General features: G+C 38.6%; 1 protein-coding gene across 5 annotated transcripts in view; it reads right to left on the reverse strand.

Moving 5' to 3' along the window:
* The window catches only part of LOC111150467 (calcium/calmodulin dependent serine protein kinase), a 117,531-nt gene that overhangs the window by 81,438 nt on the left and 15,650 nt on the right, over positions 1-20,443 (reverse strand). For all 5 annotated transcript variants that reach the window (XM_022507940.1, XM_022507939.1, XM_022507938.1 and 2 more), the window contains exons 3-4: positions 16,714-16,797; positions 3,032-3,131 (exon numbers count right to left, since the gene is read on the reverse strand). In XM_022507940.1, coding sequence (XP_022363648.1) covers positions 3,032-3,131; positions 16,714-16,797 — 184 coding nt within the window. The remainder of the gene's footprint in view (positions 1-3,031; positions 3,132-16,713; positions 16,798-20,443) is intronic.

Below are 20,443 nucleotides of genomic sequence, written 5' to 3' on the forward strand. Positions count from 1 at the left end.
TCTCTTACATAAAAATTGTTTTACAATGTACACAGCATATCTAAACATGTTAGACTCTTTAGATGACAGATCAGGAAATGTATTCATTTAAAATTCATTTTTCAATTGTGATATTAAATAAAATTTGGGGGGGACCAAAATAGGATTTTAATTGTCAAGCAAAGTCATTAAAAAAAATGACCTACTTATCATTATTTCACAGAAGAATAGAACAGACATTATCCAAAGATGAAAAACAGACTGTCCTTCTCAAAAAATAGCAGTTGGTGACCTTACATGGTTCTCTTTCTAACCCCTCCTTCCTGGAACCCTCACCCCTACCCAACAAACACAGCCTCGCTGATCATTTTTCTCTTTTTGCCATGAGAACTTTCAGGTAATGTTAAAAGGTGCTTTGTGTTTTGTACTGTAAAACAAACCCAGGCACATTTAAACAGAAAATAATGGAACGGTTAATGTTAGAACTTAAAATAAATGAAGAGGAATTTAAGGATTAGAATGACATTGACGAGAATTTAGGCTTGAAAATGAAAACATTAAAAAAATGAAATGAAAAATGAAAATACATGTGTTAATTTATGGAAGTGTAAAGCTCTTATGCGAGTCCAGACAAGAAAGATACATAATAGGCTTTCTGCAACGAAGCATACAACTATCACTGCTGGTTGCAGAAAAGGAAGTTTGCTGGTAGAGAGCTATTTGATAAATGATGCTGATAAAGTAGTACAATATCTCCCTTTAAATGACTTAGTATTAAAAATTAATCTTAGGAACATATGAATAATTCTTGATAGATGTGAGAAAGTTATGAAAGTATTAGAATATTCTTCAAAATGTTCGTCTTTGACTTCATAAAAAATTTCCTTTTCATTTAGGGGAGGTGATCAGACGCATATGCTACATAATGATTCCTTTGTCTTTTATTCATAGCAGCCTGCTATTTAAAAATATTTTAGAGGCAGCCATTTGCATGTCAAATGAAGATACAGACTGCTTACAAGATCATTAAGATCCCGAAATTTTGGAAAAAGAAGGTGTGACTGCAGGAAAGGGAAGCAAGAGGGAATGTGAAATTGTGAACAACTAATTTGAGAGCTTGCAGGCTACCCGCAAGACAGTGTGGGAAATTTCTTTTTTGTTTATAAAGCAAATGCTGCAATCAGAAACTATTTCAACTGTATCATTTACAAATTGAACTGAGAAACAAACAAACAAAAAAACCCCTGGGCGATAAAAGTGTATTTAACAGAAAATAAGCATGTCTGTAACTATAGACAATTCTCTTTCCTGAAAGAAAAATCCAATTCTTTAACAGAAGGGGACACTTAAGAGCTCATTAAACTTTTGCTAGGCAGAGGTACATATTAAGGGGTTAACACTAAAGATTAGGTCTGTGAAGCTATTGCAAAGACCACATGGCTCTCTAGTCCCGATTCCAAAGATGAAAATGGTATTAGACCTTGACCTACAATCTTTCAATCTATTCCAAATTTGTGACTGTATCATGTAGTCACAGTATGACATAAAACCATTACTGGATCCACTCCCTCCAGATGGGTCTACTGTAAACTGAGTGTGAGAAGAGAAGAGAGGTTTGAGCTAACACCACCCCAAGTGCTACAGGGGGAGGGAACAAAATGGACTGGCAGAGGAAAAGACAGACATGGAACAGCAGGGAGCATGGGAGAACACATCTAGAAACACAACTACAGCTTTGCCTTTCATGTGGTAAGGGCTCTGGATAATCACAAAGTCAGTGCAAGAGGAAACCAGCAAGACCTTCTCTTCAGAGAGTCTTTTTTCTAAGATTCCCATTTCTGATCATTTTTGGAAATCACCTCTACTCAAAAGAGGAAGATTCACATCCCAATTGGTAAAGGTCAAAATGAGGAACTACATAGCTACAGGAATGGGAAACCTGATCCTGTTCTTTTCCACAAGATGTAATAAGCACATACCAATTGGTAAGAAATAGAAGTGAATATTTGTCCACATATGTGTATAAACAGAGAGAAAGAAGAAGCATAAACACTGATAAATGCTCATGGTTCCAACAGGAGAGAAGCATTAGCACATCCATTCTTCCTAGACTGCTAATAGTGAACGACAAACAATTCATGCTTTAGGAAGGGCCCTGGGCCTTGAGTCCCAATGGTAATACATGAATACTGAATGGGCAGCCCCAAAACTACAAAAATTAAACCAGCAGCCCAAAGTCAGCCACATGGCAAATACTGAGTGACTCTAATGTGAGAAGGAAGAAAAGCGGAAGGCAGAGAACATATGATTCAGATGTAAATACGTATGTACATCAATGAAATTTGAAGAGTATAACAGACATATACATGTAAATGGATACTGTGGATTTTTAACAAATGATCCTTGAGAATACCTCACTAATAAAATGGAAATCTGAGTGTTTTATAAAATAATTTTGTGAACACTGGTGGGTTTTTTTTTCCCCCAGGAGTACCTATATATATTTCATCCAAATAGGTAACTCTTCTGTGTTCTTCTCCCCCGAATGCTTGTATACATGTGTTACAGACTTTACGAAAGTGAAGAACTTGTAAATTGTTTTGAGAAAGAAGTCACAAGACAATTTATATTGAAAGAGAAAATTAAAAGCAGGGTTGTCTCAAAGTCTGATCTGCTATGGTTGACATGGGGAAAATCGTACAACAGAAGTTTTTTGTTGGGTTATAAGTCAATCAGAAAGATCCAAAACAAATGACCACCATGTTGGATTGGATGAAGTACAATGTTGGGTCTGGAGTGGAGAAAGGGGGAAAAGTATTTCTGAGGTAAAAAGAAAAAAGTAAAATGTTTTGGAGCAGCAGGGGAAAGCAACTTCAGTAGTAAAATTAAAAGGAACTAGACACATGTGGATGGGATTTGGTTGCTGACAAACTTCCTTAGAACTCCTTGGGGGGATGTGACTAGATTCATAGGAAAAGTTTATTCACAATTGCAGAGAAAGGATGAGACACCAAATGATTCACACTGGTGAATGAATGAACGGTCCAGTTACCTGAGGAGGTAGGGTCTTCGGAAAAATCTGGCAACTCTTCAGGAGGATCCCCATAGAAGGAGTTGAATTTGTGACTTGACACAGCTGCTAGTACTGCACCCTAAAACAAAAAGATGGAAGAAAAATTAAAACAAATATGTAAATACAAAAAAGTTCAATAACAAACTAAAGGAGTATTCAGAGAGTCAAACCTATAGGAGATGACAGCTAGAAGAGGGGTAGCTTTTAAATGATTCCGGATTCCTTCAAATTAATCACATATGCATACACGAGGAGAACACCAGTGGGGCTGGGGAAAGTACGTGAAACCATTTACATCTTGAACTCAGCATGTACCACAAAATGGAATATTCTGCAGTCACTATGAAAGGATGTTGAAGGATGTTTAATAAAACAGAAAGATGCTTGTGAATTACATAAAAAAGGTTTCAAAACAATCTATGGTATGATCTCATTTTTGAAAAACAAAGATTAATACAGATATAAAAGACTGAACATATATGAAAATGCTAGCAGCATTATCTCTGGGAAATAGGAATGAGTCCTTTTTTTTTTTTTTTTTTAACATTTTTTGCCCCTCCCTCTTTGTTAACAAGGACTACGTGTTACTCTAAGACAATAATTCTCCGTCAGGCCGCATAGCGGAACCAAGTACAGGCGCCTCTTTAAACAGCATACACAGCTTCCCCTGACTCCTCGTTGAGAATTACTGTCCTATTGAGCGCATGACACCCCTTCAGACTGCTAGATGGAAGAATGTCAGGAACCTTGACAGTAACAAGAACAGCAATAACAGTTATTTTGTGAAAATGTTCAGTTCTGTGAGTCTGTTAGGCGTGGGTCAAAATATCTGTCAAAATATCCGTGGGTCAAAATATGTTCCACGGCTCTGCCATTTTCCAGCTGCCTGGTACTACTTGAGTTGCTTATTTAACCTCTTGAAGTCTTTCTCAGTTGTAATGTGAAAATATTAAAACTGACATAACTTACTGTACAGGGCTGTCAAAAATCATACTGTATACGAAAGTGCTTTGCAAACTGTAAATCATTTTGGAAGTATAAACCATCTTAGGCTTACCGATGTATTGCTAGAACATGAGCACAGCCTTTTGCTGGTCCAAGTAGAATTGCTCATTTAGGTAGTTAAAGTATCAAATCACTTAAGTAGTCTAAGTCTAAATTTTAAATACTGAGGGGCATCTGGGTGGCTCAGTGGCTTAAAGCCTCTGCCTTCGGCTCAGGTCATGATCCCAGGGTCCTGGGATCGAGCCCCACATCGGGCTCTCCGCTCGGCGGGGAGCCTGCTTCCTCCTCTCTCTCTCTGCCTCCTCTCTGCCTACTTGTGATCTGTCTGTCAAATAAATAAATAAAATCTTAAAAAAAATAAATTTTAAATACTGAACTCGTGGATTTTTCTGCAAAGAAAGAAAAAAAACCTTTTTTTTTCTTTTAAGAGAGGGAGGGGGCAGAGAATATCTTAAGCAGGCTCCATGACCAGTATGGAACCCAACATGGGCTCAGTCTCACAACCCTGAGATCATGATCTGAGCTGAAATCAAGAGATGGAGACTTAACTAATTGAGCCACCCAGATGGTATGCCCCTCCTTTTTTTAGAGAGGGGGAAAAAGATAAATTTTTTATGTGTGTAGGCATTTATTAAATATATGAAAACATTAGTAGAAGCATGTTTCCACAAGGTTCATTTTGGGGGGTGCATGTTAGGATTTCTTTCTACAAATATACATAGAAATGAATTGAACGCAAAAAGGGAAGGGCAAAAAAAAAAAAGAGAGAGACATGATCTTGGTGATACCATTCCAGGCAACTTTTTAGATTTCCTTTTTTTTTTTTTTTTAAGATTTTATTTTTAAGTCATCTCTACACCCAACGTGGGACTTGAATTCACAACTCCAAGATTGAGAGTCACATATTCTTCCTACTGAGCCAGCCAGGTGCCCCAACTTTTTAGATTCTGGAAGTCTAGGGTTAATGCATGAGAGGTCCCTATGTGGAACATTATAGTCAGTTACCACGATGAAAAAAGAAACAGCACCGAATGTTGAGTTCTTCTTTCTATAGTAGAACTTTATTTCATTTCACATACACACGTGTTCCCTAAAAGCTGGGTGGGAATGGAATTTTTATATATCAAAAGTTTCCCACACACTGAAACTACATTTTAGAGATGCTTTATTTTTCTTTCCAAATGAAGTTCAACTGAGTTTCTTAATATGTTGAGTTTATGTTTCAGGGCCTGTTCCAGCTACTACTCTACTCAAAGATCTAGAAATACTTATGCCAGGAAAGCACTATTTAAAAGAGCCTTTAGAGAGGTAAATTCTTTTAAGACAATAGTAGCAAGTTTCTAATTTATCTGTCTTATGGTTAGCAGTTTTCTTTATTTAGTTCTCTAAACTCAGTGACTGCATGTAGTTTGAATAGTCAATGCAAAGCTATTATGTAAAACAGCAAAATGGTTCCAAAACAGTGTATGGATTTATAGAATTATAACCTTAGCGGATGAGTCATTCTAAAAGACTCATTTTACGTGTGAGGAAACTGAGGTCTGGAGAGGCTTTGCAACCTGTTAAGGTTGCTGCCAACTTAAGAGTTAAAATCAAGCATAAACAGAATTGAGGTCCTCTGACTGCTCTCCCAGTTCAAGGGTTTTTACTATAGCAGGTGTCAGAAATCTTTTTCTGTAAAGGGCCAGATGAATATTTGAGGCCTGCAGGGAATCTGGTCTCTGTCGCAACTATTCAACTCTGCCACTGTAGCATGAAAGCAGCCACAGACAATATGCACACTGCTGTGTTCCAATAAATCTTTATATATAAAAGTAGGCTATGGGCCAGATTCGGTGCCCAGGCCATAGTGTGCCTCCTCTTGTACTACACTATTGCTATGAAGGAGACTCGGTACGATGACATCAATCTAGATTTTAAACAGGTAGTTCTTCAAACTTGTCAGTTCATTAAATCCTTGACAAAGAAGTTTTCTACCTACTTTAATTTAGATGGTATACTTTAGTAAGTTCTGAAATATAACGACCATGAGTTAAGAAGACCATTCACAATCTGCTAAGATAACAGACATTAAAGATACAATTTTTCACTAAGCAAATTAGGCAGATTCTGAATTCAAACAAAAAGAGAACTGGGGTGCCTGTGTGGTGCAGTTGGTTAAGCATCTGACTCTTGGTTTTGGTTCAGGTCCTGATCTCACAATCGTGGGATTGAGCCTCATATTGGGCTCTGCGCTTAGCACAGTGTCTGCTTAAGACTTTCCTTCTCTGGGTGCTCCATGCGATACGTGCCCTCCTTAATACCCACGTATTGCATGGAGCACTGGGTGTGGTGCATAAACAATGAATCTTGGAACACTGAAAAAAGAAAATTTCATTAAAACAACAACAACAACAACAACAACAACAACAACAACAACAAACAAAGTTTAGACCCTCATGATCTGTGCTGGCTGACTGAACCATAAAAAAAAAAACCTTCCTTCTCCCTCTGCCCCTCCACACACACACACACACACACACACACACACACTCACACACTCTCTCTCTCAAATAATTAAGTAAATCTTTTTAAAAAAAGAGATAGAGCTACAAGTAATAATTCTCAACTCAATCCTAACTATTGTTATATGTCAAACATCAAAGGGAATGCTCCCAGTTAGATGATTCTGTGTCTCATTTAGGAAGTGGAAAACAAGAAAATGGTTAGCTCAGACTTCTGCTAGTTGAAACTACTCAATGCACTTAAGGAGGTAACACAGTTATCAAGAAAGGAACAGGAGAGTGGTGCCTGGATGGCTCAGTTGGTTAAGTGTCTGCCTTTAGCTCGGGTCATGATCCCGGGATCCTGGGATTGAGCCCTACGTTGGGCTCCCTGCTCAGTGGGGAGCCTGCTTCTCCCTCTCCCTCTGCTGCTCCCCCTGTTTGTGCTCTCTCTGTCAAATAAATAAAATCTTAAAAAAAAGAGAGAGAAATGAACAGGAGAGTGAATACAGATGAACTGCTGACTTGACAATAGCCAAAAGCCAATACTCCCTTTTTGGTGCCCTGAGCTCAGAAACAAGTACCACGAAGCCCGATAGACACAAAAGCAGGGAGGTACATTTTAAAAAGTCCAAATACCAAACACAAGTTTTGAAATGACATGAAGAATAATTGGCTTTGCATCCAAATGGCAAAAGAACACAGAGTCATACTGTAATATACTGAGGGGGCAAAACCCATCACAGGGTTATACAAATACTCATGTCACATAAAGATTTGAGAAAGGATCATTTTATTAGGGTTCAGAACACTGAACTCAAAGCCCTAAAAAGGGTGAAATAGAACTTGGAGAGGTTGAGGCTGAACAGAGATGACCAGAAGGCTGGATAGCCATTTCAAGGTAGAAATGGTAAAGGATTTGGGTTGATTACATGTAAGAACTGGGTCCTCGATGATGATGAGGTGAGATGACTGATGACGTCAGAGCTCCTGGTATCTCCCCATAGAGTCATAGGCAGTGTTGTCATTCGGTCTAGTCAGCACAGTCTATGTGCACAGGGTACTCAAACGGACCTCAAATGCAGGTTTAAAACAGGGAATTTTACAACATTAAGTCGGGATATCTGACTAAAGGAGGCTGTGCTATCTTCTCTGAAGAAGCTGAACAATAAGACTTGTTAAGTGTAGTAGATATGACTACATTTAAGAGCAACTACACAGAATAGGTATCTTAGGAATCCTTTTGGGTCTGTGTAAAAGTATTTTATGAAGATGGTCTTTTAATGTACATAATAACTTTCAAAAGCTAGACTGCCTAACTGGGGAAGTAATACATTCTATATTTCAGAATCAGAAATTAATAGAATTGCTTTGTAAAACCAAGAGAAAGATCAAAATCACTTCAATTATTATTTCTGGAACTGTTCATACCACAATAACAGTTTTCACTTTTCAGAGTCATTGGTGCTTTCTGGGTAGCAGACTTGCTGCTCTGAGTAGGTAGAACCCACAACCACTGTGCTAATTACTTACCCCCTCTGTACCACTCCTTGCTACAGGAGAGGACTGTATGTAAATGCTGGCTTTCGTTAGGGTGCAAAGGTCCTCGACAAATCCCTAAGTTAGTTGTTGTTGAGTTAATAGAAAGGGGAAGACTGCCAAAAGGTAGCTATTAAAGTTTCCTGGTTGACTGCTCAAAAGGCGATGGTTAGGTGCAAGCATTACTCTTGGAGGTGCCAGGATTCCAGATGGTGCCGGACAACAGAACTTTCTGAGCTGACGGAAATGTTCTATACCTGTACCGTTTCATACAGTGGCCATTAGCCCCCATGTGGTAGTGAACACTTGATACATGGCTACTGCAACTGAGAAATCAAATGTAAAATTTTCTTTGATGTTCATTAAAATTAAAATTGCCACATATGGCTAGTGGCTATTGCATGTACAGTACACCTCTGTAAAGTATGGCATTCCCGAGGTTTTTCTAGTTCTGCAAAGTTCAGGAATTTGAGGGACTGACTGGTAATTCAGAGAAGCACACAGGCTATACTTTGGCAATTTGCAAAATCGATAAAGGAAAATTATAGAAAATTGTTAGAAATCTCCCTCACTTTCTCTGTGTGCAGTGTAAGGAATAAATGGTTTTATCCTCTAAACTAAATTACATGAATTAAACTTACCATTTCCTGAACTGAATGCAATACATTTACCCAAATACAGAATACTGCTTCTATTTTTTTTTTTTTTTGAGAGAGAGCACGCACTTGATTTGGGGGGGATTAGGAAGGGACAGAGGGAGAGAGAGAATCATAATCAGGTTCCATGCCCAGTGTGGAGTTTGATCTCACAACCCTGAGATCACAACCTGAGCTGAAATCAAGAGCTGGATGCTTAACCGACTGAGCTACCCAGGCGCCCCTATTGTTTCTACTCTTTTTTTTCCTTTACAAAATTTCTTCGACATGCTTCCCTGTAGGGAAATTTGCTTTCTAGAGGTAGAAATAATTCATGAAGTAACGAGATGATTTCTGGAACAGATTCTTTGAGTCTCTTCCCTAGACAAGCTCAGATGCTGACAGACATTCCCCGAGCACTGCCCCCCACCCCCAAACCTGACTCCTGGCTCAGTAACTACAAGTAGACAGCACCCAGGGTGACAGTAGAGGTGTGTCTCCTTAAGAGATACCCCCGAGCACAAATTTTCTAGACAGCCTAGATCACAGTCTGTCTTGTGCATCTTATGTTAATATGCAACTTGAGAAAATAGGATTCTCATATCTAGTCTTATACTGAGGCCTACAGTATTTATTAAAGGAAGTATTGTTTGTAGGAATTTTTTTAAAGGAAAGTATTAAAAGTCTAGAGCTTAGCGTAAAACAAAAAGACGGAAAAAAAACCCCCAACATCTGAAATGTCTGGTAATCAAAATGAGAAATGCAAATTTCCACTGTCACTCAAAGATGTAGAAGCAAATAATGAAAGAGAGGAGAATAAAAAGAAGTGTGTGATAATTTGAATCACATGCAGGGTTCCATTAACTTTTTAAAAATCTATATGTGAAAGATAGTCTGAAAATGATGTTAATGTTAATTGTTCAAATAATTCTCCCATTAGAGATTTATCATCCCCTTTGGCCTACTGAGAGGTTACATGCCAAAACGAATGAACAAATATGGAAAGAAATACTTTCTGATTGTTGAGTATAGATATTACTGTAATGAATAATGAGCCATAATCTTGAACCTTCAAAGTAAAATGAGTAATGTTTTATATTCTGGCATACAAAAGTTCCACAAAACTTTCAGAATGAGAAAAAGGTTCAACCTCAAAAATAAAACTCACCAAAAATACATACAAATTTACTCAAACAGGTATAAGTCTTTTGGAGGGCAGGTTATTTATAAAGACCAAAAGTCTTCAATACACGCATATACTTTGATGCCAACAATTCCACTAGCACAAAACTTACCCTAGGAAATTAATCATAGGTATACATAGTTTTATTAATGAAAATAGACAATACAATAGTATTCATGGCTGTGGAAAATGGGAAGTGATCCCTGTGTCTAACAGCTGGTTAATTAAGTTATGATATATACAATATGATGGAATTTTGTGGAACCATTACCGTTTGTGCTTAAGAGTAATGACTCTCAATAAGGTGGCCATACCATAATCAACCATGAGACTTTTTTAATAAACACATGCCCATCCAACCTCTAGCATAACTAAGGCTGAGGGAAGGCTGGTCCCTTGGGTGAGCTGGGTGGTGCAGTGAGCCACGGTTACTATGGGAATGGGTCATATCCCTTAAGGGTACTGAAAAGGCAACCAGTATGTAAGAAAAGTATTTTGTCATATGGTTAAAAAAAAAAGTGGGCTATGGGAAATTTACATAAAATTAAACATTTTAAAGTGCAATTCAGGGGTGCCTGGGTGGCTCAGTGGGTTAAGCCTCTGCCTTCGGCTCAGGTCATGATCTCAGGGTCCTGGGATCGAGCCCCGCATCGGGCTCTCTGCTCAGCAGGGACCCTGCTTCCCCCAATCTCCTCTGCCTACCTCTCTGCCTACTTGTGCGCGCTCTCTCGCTCTCTCTCTGTCAAATAATTAAATAAAATCTTAAAAAAAATAAAGTGCAATTCATTAGCATTCAGTACATTCACGATGTTGTACAGCCACAGTTTCTGCCTAGTTCCAGAACATCACCTCCCCTCACCCCCAAATCCTCATAAGCATTAAGCAGTCACTACCCAGCACCTGGCAGTCACCAGTACACTTTCAGTCTCTATGGATTTACAGATATTAATACCTCTATTCTAGATATTGCAAATAAATGGAATCCAATGTGTGGCCTTTTATGTCTCTTTTTGCACATGGGATATCCAATTGTCCCAGCACCATTTGCTGAGAAGACTACTCATTCCCCCACTGAATTGCCTTGGCATGTTTATTGAAATCAACCAACCATAAATATAAGAGTTTATTCCTCAAGTCTCAGCTGTGTCCACTGATCTACATGTCTACCCCTATCCCATACTAGTACCAGAATCCTGATAACTGTAGCCTTATAGTTAAGTTAGTATGAGTCCTCCAACTTGGTCCTTTTTTCAAGATTATTTTGGCTATTCTAGGTCCTTTGCATCTCCATATGAATTTTTAGGACCAATCTGTCAATTTCTGCTTAAGAGCTTGTGTTTAATCTACAGATCAACTTGGGAAACACTGTCATCTTAACAATACTTGAACTTCCAATCCATGAACATTAAATATCTCTCCATTAATTTAGCTTTTCTTTAATTTCTCTCAGCAATGTAAGTTTACAGGTCTTGTACCTCTTTTGTCAAATTTATACTTAAGCATTTAATTCTTTTTGAAGCTACCATGAATGGAATTGTTCCTTAATTTTAAGATTATTCATTGCTCATATATAGAAATACAATTCAATTCTGTATACTGATCTTGTATCCTGTGACCTTGCTGGACTTCTTTGTTATCCCCCCCCTTTTTTTTAAAAGATTTTATTTGTTTTAGAGAGAGAGAGAAAGAACACAAGCAGGGGGAGGAACAGAGGGAGAGGGAGCTATTCTCTAACAGACTCCCTGCTGAGCGCACAGCCTGATGTGGGGCTTGATCCCAGGACCCCAGTATCATGACCTGAGCCAAAACCAAGAGCTGGACATTTAACCAAGCCACCCAGGTACCCCTGTTTGTTATTTCTATGAGTTTTTTGTGGATATCTTACAATTTTCCACATATAGGATCATGTTATCTGTAAACAACGACAGTTTTACTTTCTTTCCAATCCGGTTATCTTTTGTTTTCTTTCCTGATTGTACTAGAGCCTGAGAATACGTATTTTTTAAGAGGTTCCAAGGTGATGCCAATGCTGCTGATCTGGGGACCACACTTGGAGATCCACTGTTTTAAAGAATGTGTATCTCATGATGGAAATGACACTTGACGTGCGTCGTGGAAGGGAAGTAAATGTTTCTTTTTTTTAATATTAACATATAGTGTATTATTTTCCCCAGGGGTACAGGTCAGTGAATCATCAGGCTTACACATTTCACAGCACTCACCATAGCACATACCCTCCCCAATGTCCATAACCCAGCCACCCTATCCCTATTCCCCACCTCCCACCCCCCAGCAACCCTCACTTTGTTTTGTGAGATTAAGAGTCTCTTATGTTTGTCTCCCTCCCGATCCCATCTTGTTTCATTTTTTTCCCTCCCCACCCACCACGACCCCTTGCCCTGCCTCTCAAATTCCTCATATCAGAGAGGTCGTACGATAATTGTCTTTTTCCAACTGACTTATTTTGCTTAGCATAATACTCTCTAGTTCCATCCATGTCACTGCAGATAGCAAGATATCGGTTTTTTGATGGCTGCATAGTATTCCATTGTAGATATATACAACATCTTCTTTATCCATCCATCTGTTGACGGACGTCTAGGTTCTTTTCATAGTTTGGCTATTGTGGACATTGCTGCTATAAACATTCGGGTGCACGGGCCCCTTCAGATCACTACATTTGTATCTTTGGGGTAAATGCCCAGTAGTGCGAATGCTGGGTCATAGGGTAGCTCTATTTTCAACTTTTTGAGGGACCTCCATACTGTTTTGGAAGGGAAGTAAATATTACAATATACTACAAGTATAAGATCCTCTCTATACACGTGAGGGAAAATGATGATCCAAGTGATCCAAATCGTCTAAGCATAATTACATAATTACTTTGGAAGAAATACATAAACAGAGATTATCCAGTGAGGTTTTGGTGATCTATACATTATTTGTATGTATGTATGTATGTATGTACATAGGTATGTACTTATTGATTGATTCATTGATTGATTATAAACTCTACACCAAATGTGGAGCTTCAGCTCATGACCCCAACCTTGAATTTAGGAGCTGCATGCTCCACTGACTGAGCCAGCCAGGTGCCCCATCTATACATCTTAAAAAGCTTTTAAAAATTTCAAAATGGGGGCACCTGGGTGGCTCAGTGGGTTAAGCCTCTGCCTTCAGGTCGTGATCCCAGGGTCCTGGGATCGAGCCCTGCATCAGGCTCTCTGCTCAGCAGGGAGCTTGCTTCCCCCCACCCCGCCTGCCTCTCTGCCTACTTGTGATCTCTCTGTCAAATATATAAATAAAATCTTAAAAAAAAAACTTCAAAATGTTACTGTCAATGACTAGAGAAAAGCTAAAACGGTATGGAGTATCCATTCTGGAATTACAGTTATTCATAAACAGAGTACCAAATCAAAGGTATTAACATTAGAATCATAATAAAACAGGGTTGACTGGGTGGCTCAGTGGATTAAGCAACCAACTCTTGATTTCTGCTCAGGTCATGATCTCTGGGTCATGGGATTGAACCCTGAGTCAGGTTCCACACTGGAAGTGGAGTCTGCTTGAGATTATCTCTCTCCCCCTCCCTCTATTCTTTCCCCTACATGCACTCTCATTCTCTCAAATAAGTAAATAAATCTTAAAAAAAGAATCATAATAAAACAGTAACAACAATGATAAGGTTAATAACAATATGCATAGAACACTTACGAATGCCACATACTATTCTAACTGCTATAAGATACTAATTCATTGAATTCTTACAGCCCTATGAGTTAGCTATTATCATTATCCCCATCTTGTAGATAAGGGAACTGAGACACAGAGAATTTATTTATTTAAAAGATTTTATTCATTTATTTGAGAGAGAAAGAGACCATGCATGCACAGGAGCAAGGGGGAAGAGCAGAGGGAGGGGGACAAGGAGACTCACACTGAGTATGGAGCCCAATGCAGGACTTGATCTCACAACCATGAACTCAAGTTCATGACCTGAGTCAAAATCAAGAGTTAGATGCTCAAATGACTGAGCCACCCAGGTGCTCTGAGGCATAGCAAATTTAAATAACTTGCTCAAGGTCACACATCTAGTAGGTGTCAGAGCCATGATTACCCCAAGGCAATGTAGCTCTAGGGCCCACTCTTTCCCATAATGCTGTACTCCTTCTGTTTCTTCTTGCCACAGACAATAACAATTTACTTCCTCTAAGTAACAAAAGCAATCTTCTACTGCTTTCTGTGAACTTCCCTTTTAACCATTTCAGAGGGAGTCCAAAAAATTAGGTTATTGTCCAACATTTGAGGAGCTTAACAGTGCCTGGATCTAAGGATGGTTACCTAGCTGTTCACTTGAAACAAAGCTGTGTGGTGGGTTCTGAGAGATAGCAAAGTTGCAGTCTTCTTCTAGAAGCTCACAGAAGAGGCAGAATGAAGATAATGAGTTCCTTGAGGAGGGTAGGCATAACATGCTTTAGCCAGGATGGCTGAATCACACAAAGGAATAGAGCCTTACCAGAAGCCAAAAAATGTCAATGACAACCCTTCTGATGTTCCTAATTCTAGGTTGTTTGGTGGGTCTTGAAACCTTAAATAGCTCTGCAAAGGGATGTGGTAAGTTCATATGACCCCTCTCTGCTGGAACAGCTTTGTCCTGTCCAAATGAATCTTAGTCACCACTCTGGCTATTTTAGGCCTGAGTCTGATTTTGTGGCACTGGGAGAACTATGGCATCGGTTTCTTGTGATAGAGCAAACCTGAGCCCCATGGTAAAAGGCCTGTACTAAAAGCCCCAGACAAGGCAATGTCATAAGGGCCAAAGCAGTTCTAGAGTTAAAAAGACTAGGGAAGAGTTGAGAGGAAAAAAAAGATAATTAATGGTTTCTTTGGGGAGGAAATGAACATCAAAAACAGCTGGCCAAATTTCACTTTGTATAGTAAGATTTTTTTTTCTCTCTTGTAGGCTACATTGGTTTAGGTGTATATTAAAGATGCGGGGTTGCCTGGGTGGCCTCAGACTCTTAAACATCTGCCTTTGGCTCAGGTCATGATCTCAGGGTCCTGGGATCGAGTCCCTGCATCAGGCTCCTTGCTCAGTGGGGAGCCTGCTTCTCCTTCTCCCTCTGCCTGATGCTCTGCCTACTACTTGTGCTCTCTGTCAAATAAATAAATAAAATCTTTAAAACAAAAGAAAACAAAATAAAGATGGGGAAACTTCTTTGGGCACCATCTTGATATTAGCATGTCATTAATAATCATTTTTGCCAAGGACTTTTAAAGCAAATAGAGAAGAGCCAGTTTGAATCCCTGACTGCAAAAACAATTAGGGCAGAGGCTTAACTGAGAATCATTATCACTAACAATGACATGTTGCAATTTCCCTTGCTGTACAATAGCACAGTCCAAAAGAACTTTTTACAATGATGGAGATGTCCTATTTGGCACCCACATTTGATTACTGAGCACTTGAAATGTGCTAGTGTGACCAGGGAACTGATCTTTTAGTTTTAATTTTCATTGATTTAAATTTTAATAGCTACATGTGGCTACCAGCTACCACGATGGACAGTACAGATATATAGCATAATATTGTGGACTAGGTTACCCCAAATTCATATAAGTGTTCTTCTAAATCTAGAGTTGTATACAATTATTCATATATTTCAGGGGTTGAATAGTGAATGTTATTGCAATTTATGACCTATCCGAAAACACAAAGTTTTATAATTGGCAGGAGTCACTGGCTCAGGAAGACTACTAACCAATCAACCACTTAGAGGAGTTAAAAATTATGTGTTTATAGTAATAAAAAATAAGTAAAATGTAAGTTAAGTTCAAGACCACAATATAATAGAGTTTCCTCTGTTGGAAAGAGCTGAGAAGGGGGATGATGTTGTCACATAACATTTTTGAATAGTGCTGGGGAGCCTGGGTTGCTCACTTGATTATGCGTCCAACTCATGGTTTTGGCTCAGGTCATGATCTCAGGGTTGTGGGATTGAGCCCTGTGTTGGGCTCTGAGCTCAGCATAGAGTCTGCTTGAGATTCCCTTTCCCTTTACCCCTGCTCTCCCTTTCTCTCAAATAAATAAATAAATAGATAGATAGATAGATAGAAAAATAACATTTTTGAATAGTGCTAAAAGACTCCATTATTTTTGTTTGGTCTTTTACAAAACGTTTAAAAATCAAATGGGCTCCCCACATGGGATAATTATATATATTTTTGGTGACATAGATAGAGTGGTAAAAGGAGAAAGGTACCTAGGAAGAATAAAGAAAAGGTGAGTAAAGTAATTTGAAAATATTTTCTAGTAGACCAAGGTAGTGGTCTGCTTTGTGATGGTTATCCAATTCTAACCCAGTATCGTTTTCATTGAGCTGAACTCACATTTTGTCAAAATATTTGAGAAAATGGGGATGCCTGGGTAGCTCAGTCTGTTAAGCGTCTAACTTTGACTTGGGTCATGATCCTGGGGTCCTGAGATTGAGTCCCACACTGGGATCCCTGCTCAGCAGGAAGCTTGCTTCTCCCTACCCACCTCCCACTGACCCCCAACACTTGAGCTCTTTCTCGCTCTCTCTCTCAGATCAATAAGTAAATAAAAACTTTAAAAAAATTTAAAAAATTATATCTCTGCTATGAATTTTCAGGATAATACAAATCAAAATGTGATTAATCTTCCATTTATTATAACATTTTGTTTAGATTCACACTTAGATATTACCTTAAATGATTTAAAAACCAAAATCTTATTGAAGTAAGTTTCAGAAGTGAGAATTTAGCTGTAAGAAAGCTTTTTGCTGATTTAATTACCTTTAGTTTCCTCCTTGCATTGAATTTCCTCAGTTGCTCTACTGTTTCTGGAAGATGAATCTTGTAGGCATAACGATCCCGCTCCTATAAAAGAAGAAAGATAATGAACATATGGAGCCATTTAAAAAAGTGAAGAAACTTAATCAAAAACAAATAATAAAGCCCAAATTTCTTAAATATGAAACTTAGACTGAATTCTAGAATACTGGAGATTTTATTCCATGATACTGGTAAACATTATCAAATGAAAGCTACGAAGGTCAAAAGTGATAGTAAAATAATCTTTTTTTTTTTAAATAATCTTTTCAACATAAGAAAAGGCTGAAATAATGGGTTATATAATTTTCAGGTATGGCTATATGGCTAAGATAACCGACCATAATTCTGAAAAGTATGAAGTTACCTTTGATATGATCTTATAAGGTAAAACGAGCATGTGAAAAACTAACTCCACAAATGACTGAGCATTTGGAGTCATCTGGAATAAATGGATTTAAAAAAAAGAAAAATCCCAGGGGCACCTGGGTGGCTCAGTGGGTTAAAGCCTCTGCCTTCGGCTCAGGTCATGATCCCAGGGTCCTGGGATCGAGCCCCGCATCGGGCTCTCTGCTCAGCGGGGAGCCTGCTTCCCTTCCTCTCTCTCTGCCTGCCTCTCTGCCTACTTGTGATCTCTGTCAAATAAATAAATAAAAATCTTTAAAAAAAAAAGGGAGAAAAATCCCAGTATCTATGAACTAGAACAAAGTTTTCAAGGCCATCTAATTCAACCATTTCACCATGGGGGATACTCTTCAATCCCTGATGGGAGGATTATTCTGTTTGACCCTGTCCAGTAGGTGATCATTATTTTATGGCAACTTACTATAATTTTAAGAAAGTAAAAATGTTCTTACTTAGCCTGGGCCCATACCTGGCTTGTTTGGATTAGCTCTGTCCTCTGCAACATCACGGAGCAAATATCCTACCTCTTCCATACAATAACACTTCAGTAGCTAAGAGGGGGATCACGCTTCTCCTAAATCTATTCTCTGGGATGTCTCCAGTTGCCTCAACTATTCCTCCTGTATATTTTAAACCTCTTGTCATCCTTCTTAACATCTTCAGTTCAACTCTAATTTGTCAGTGCATCAAAGATTTAGGTAAGTATTCATTTCAGAAATATTTCTTGAGAGAATACTATGTGCTAGGCATCGTTCTATCCATTTGGGATACATGAATAAACAAAACCAACAAAGATTCAGGCCCTCGTATAGCTCATATTCGAATAGGAGAAGGAAATACAAAAAGGTAAATTATGGAGTATGATAAAAACAGTATGGAATAAAGGAAAAAGGAAAGCAGAGTGAGGGGGGTTGGGTATACTGAAGTTTAAAACAGGGTGGTCAGAGTAGGCCCAATTACTGTGAGGACACCCAAAAGTGGTGAGGAAGTGGTCTAGGCAGGGAGAACCAACAATCCAAAGGCCCAAAGGAGGGAGTGCACCTAGAATTTCTAAGAACTAGCAGGGAGACCCAGGTGTGTAGAGTAAATAGATCAGATCAGAGAGATGACAGGCTGGGGCGTAGGCCATAAACAGCCTTTTACTCTGCGTGGAAGAGGGAGCCACTGGAGGGTTTTGAGCTGAAGTGACATGATCTGACAATTTTAAAGGAACAATTGGTTATTGTTTTGAAAACAGATTAGAAGGGGGCACGGGTTTAAGAAAAAAAAAGTGGGGGGGCAAGGATACTAGTTAGAAGGTTATTGCAGTAATCTGTGGGGGGAGATGATAGATGAAATCAGGTGGAAAAATTTAAAAAGGTGAAAAGGAGATAGATTCTGAATATATTTTGTTTTCCACAGAATGTTTTACTGAAGTGTAATTAGCATATAACAAACTGCATGTTTAAAATGTATAATTTGATCAGTTTTGATTTATAATAAAAGCATCACCGCAATCAAGATGCATATACCACTCTCGAAAGTTTCCCTATGTCCTTTCGTCCTTTCCCTTCCAGTCCCCAGGCAGCCACTGTTTCTGTCACTGTAGATTGGTTTGCATTTTCTAGAATTTTACAGAAACGGAACCAGACAGTATGTACTCATTTTCCAACTTGTTTCAGTCCTCATAAAGGTTCTGAACTTCATCCGTGAAGTTGCGAGTATCAATAGTTCAGCCCTTTTTTATTGCCGAGTGGCATACCACTGTAAGGATATGCCATAATTTGTTTATTCGTTCATCTGCTTATCGACTGTGGGTTTTTTCCAAATTTTGGCTAGTACACAGAAAGCTGCTATGAATATTAATGTACAAGTCTTTGTATGGACATGTATTTCATTTCTCTTAGGTAAATACTTAGGAGTAGAATGGCTGGGTTGTATTATAGGAGTATGTTTAACTTTTTAAGAAACTGCCAATCTGTTTTCCAAAGTGGTTGTACCATTTTACATTTCCATAGCAATGTATCACTTCCGGTTGTTCTATATTCTCGCCAGCACTTGGTATGGTGAGTTTTCTGATTTTACTCATTCTGATACATGTGCCTATAGAAATCTCATTGTGGCATTACTTTGTATTTCCCTGATGACTCATGATGTTGAGCAACTTTGCTTATGCTTATTTGCCATCCACATATCTTCCTTGTTGAAGTGTCTGTACCAAATATTTCCCTGTTCTGAACTGGGTTGGGTGTTTTCTTATTACTGACTTTTAAGAATTCTTCCCAAATAGGGAAAGGGGATTAAAAGGTACAAACTCCCAGTTATAAAATAAATAAGACACAGAGATGTAATGTACAGCAAAGGAAATACAGTTAATAATATTGTAACAACTCTGTATGGTGACAGATGGTAGCTAGGTTTTAGCATGGTGATTACTTCATAATGTATATAAACTTTCAATTACTATGTTGTACACGTGAAACGGATATAATATTGTGTGTCAATGACAGTTCAAAAGAAGGGATTCTTTACATAACCTAAATATGTAACTCCTTTATCAGATAGCTAATTTGCAAATATTTACTCCCATTTCATAGCTTATCTTTTCATTTCTTTACAGTGTCTTTCCAAGAACAGAAGTTCTTAATTCTGAATATATTTTGTAGGTGGAAAGAACAGGATTTTCTGACAGATTGGTTGTGGGGTGTGAGAGAGAGGAGTCAAAGACTACACCAAGTTTTTCAGTGTGAGCAACTAGGAGTCTGACACCAATGGAGATGGGGAAGAGAGCAGGACTATAGTTTTGACTGTATTATGCTTGAAATATATAAAGTTCAAATGGAGATTCAAGTAGGTACTTGGACATACAAGCCTGGAGTGCAGGAGAGAAATGTGGGCTGGAAATGAAGTTTTGGAGGGTCATAAACATTTAGAAGGTATTAAGTTAGTATTTAACTCTGTCCCAGCCACTGAATTTGGGACTTTCACTGGCATTATTCCGTTTATTCTTTTTTTAAAAAAAGATTTTATTTATTTACCTGACAGAGACACAGCGAGGGAGGGAACACAGCAGAGGGAGGGGAGAGGGAAAAGTAGGGAGCCCGATGCGGGGCTCGATCCCAGGACCCTGGGATCATGACCTGGGCCGAAGGTAGATGCTTAATCACTAAGCCACCCAGGCACCACATATTCTTTTTTTCTTTTTTAATTAGAAATATTTACTTATTTTAGAGAGAGCGTGTGCAAGAGCAGGAAGAGGGGCAGAGGGAGAGAGAGAATCTCCAGCAGACTCTGCTGAGTACAGAGCCTG

Source organism: Enhydra lutris, unplaced genomic scaffold, assembly GCF_002288905.1.
Source record: "Enhydra lutris kenyoni isolate GAN:26980312 unplaced genomic scaffold, ASM228890v2 scaffoldscaffold23, whole genome shotgun sequence".
Lineage (NCBI taxonomy): Eukaryota > Metazoa > Chordata > Mammalia > Carnivora > Mustelidae > Enhydra > Enhydra lutris.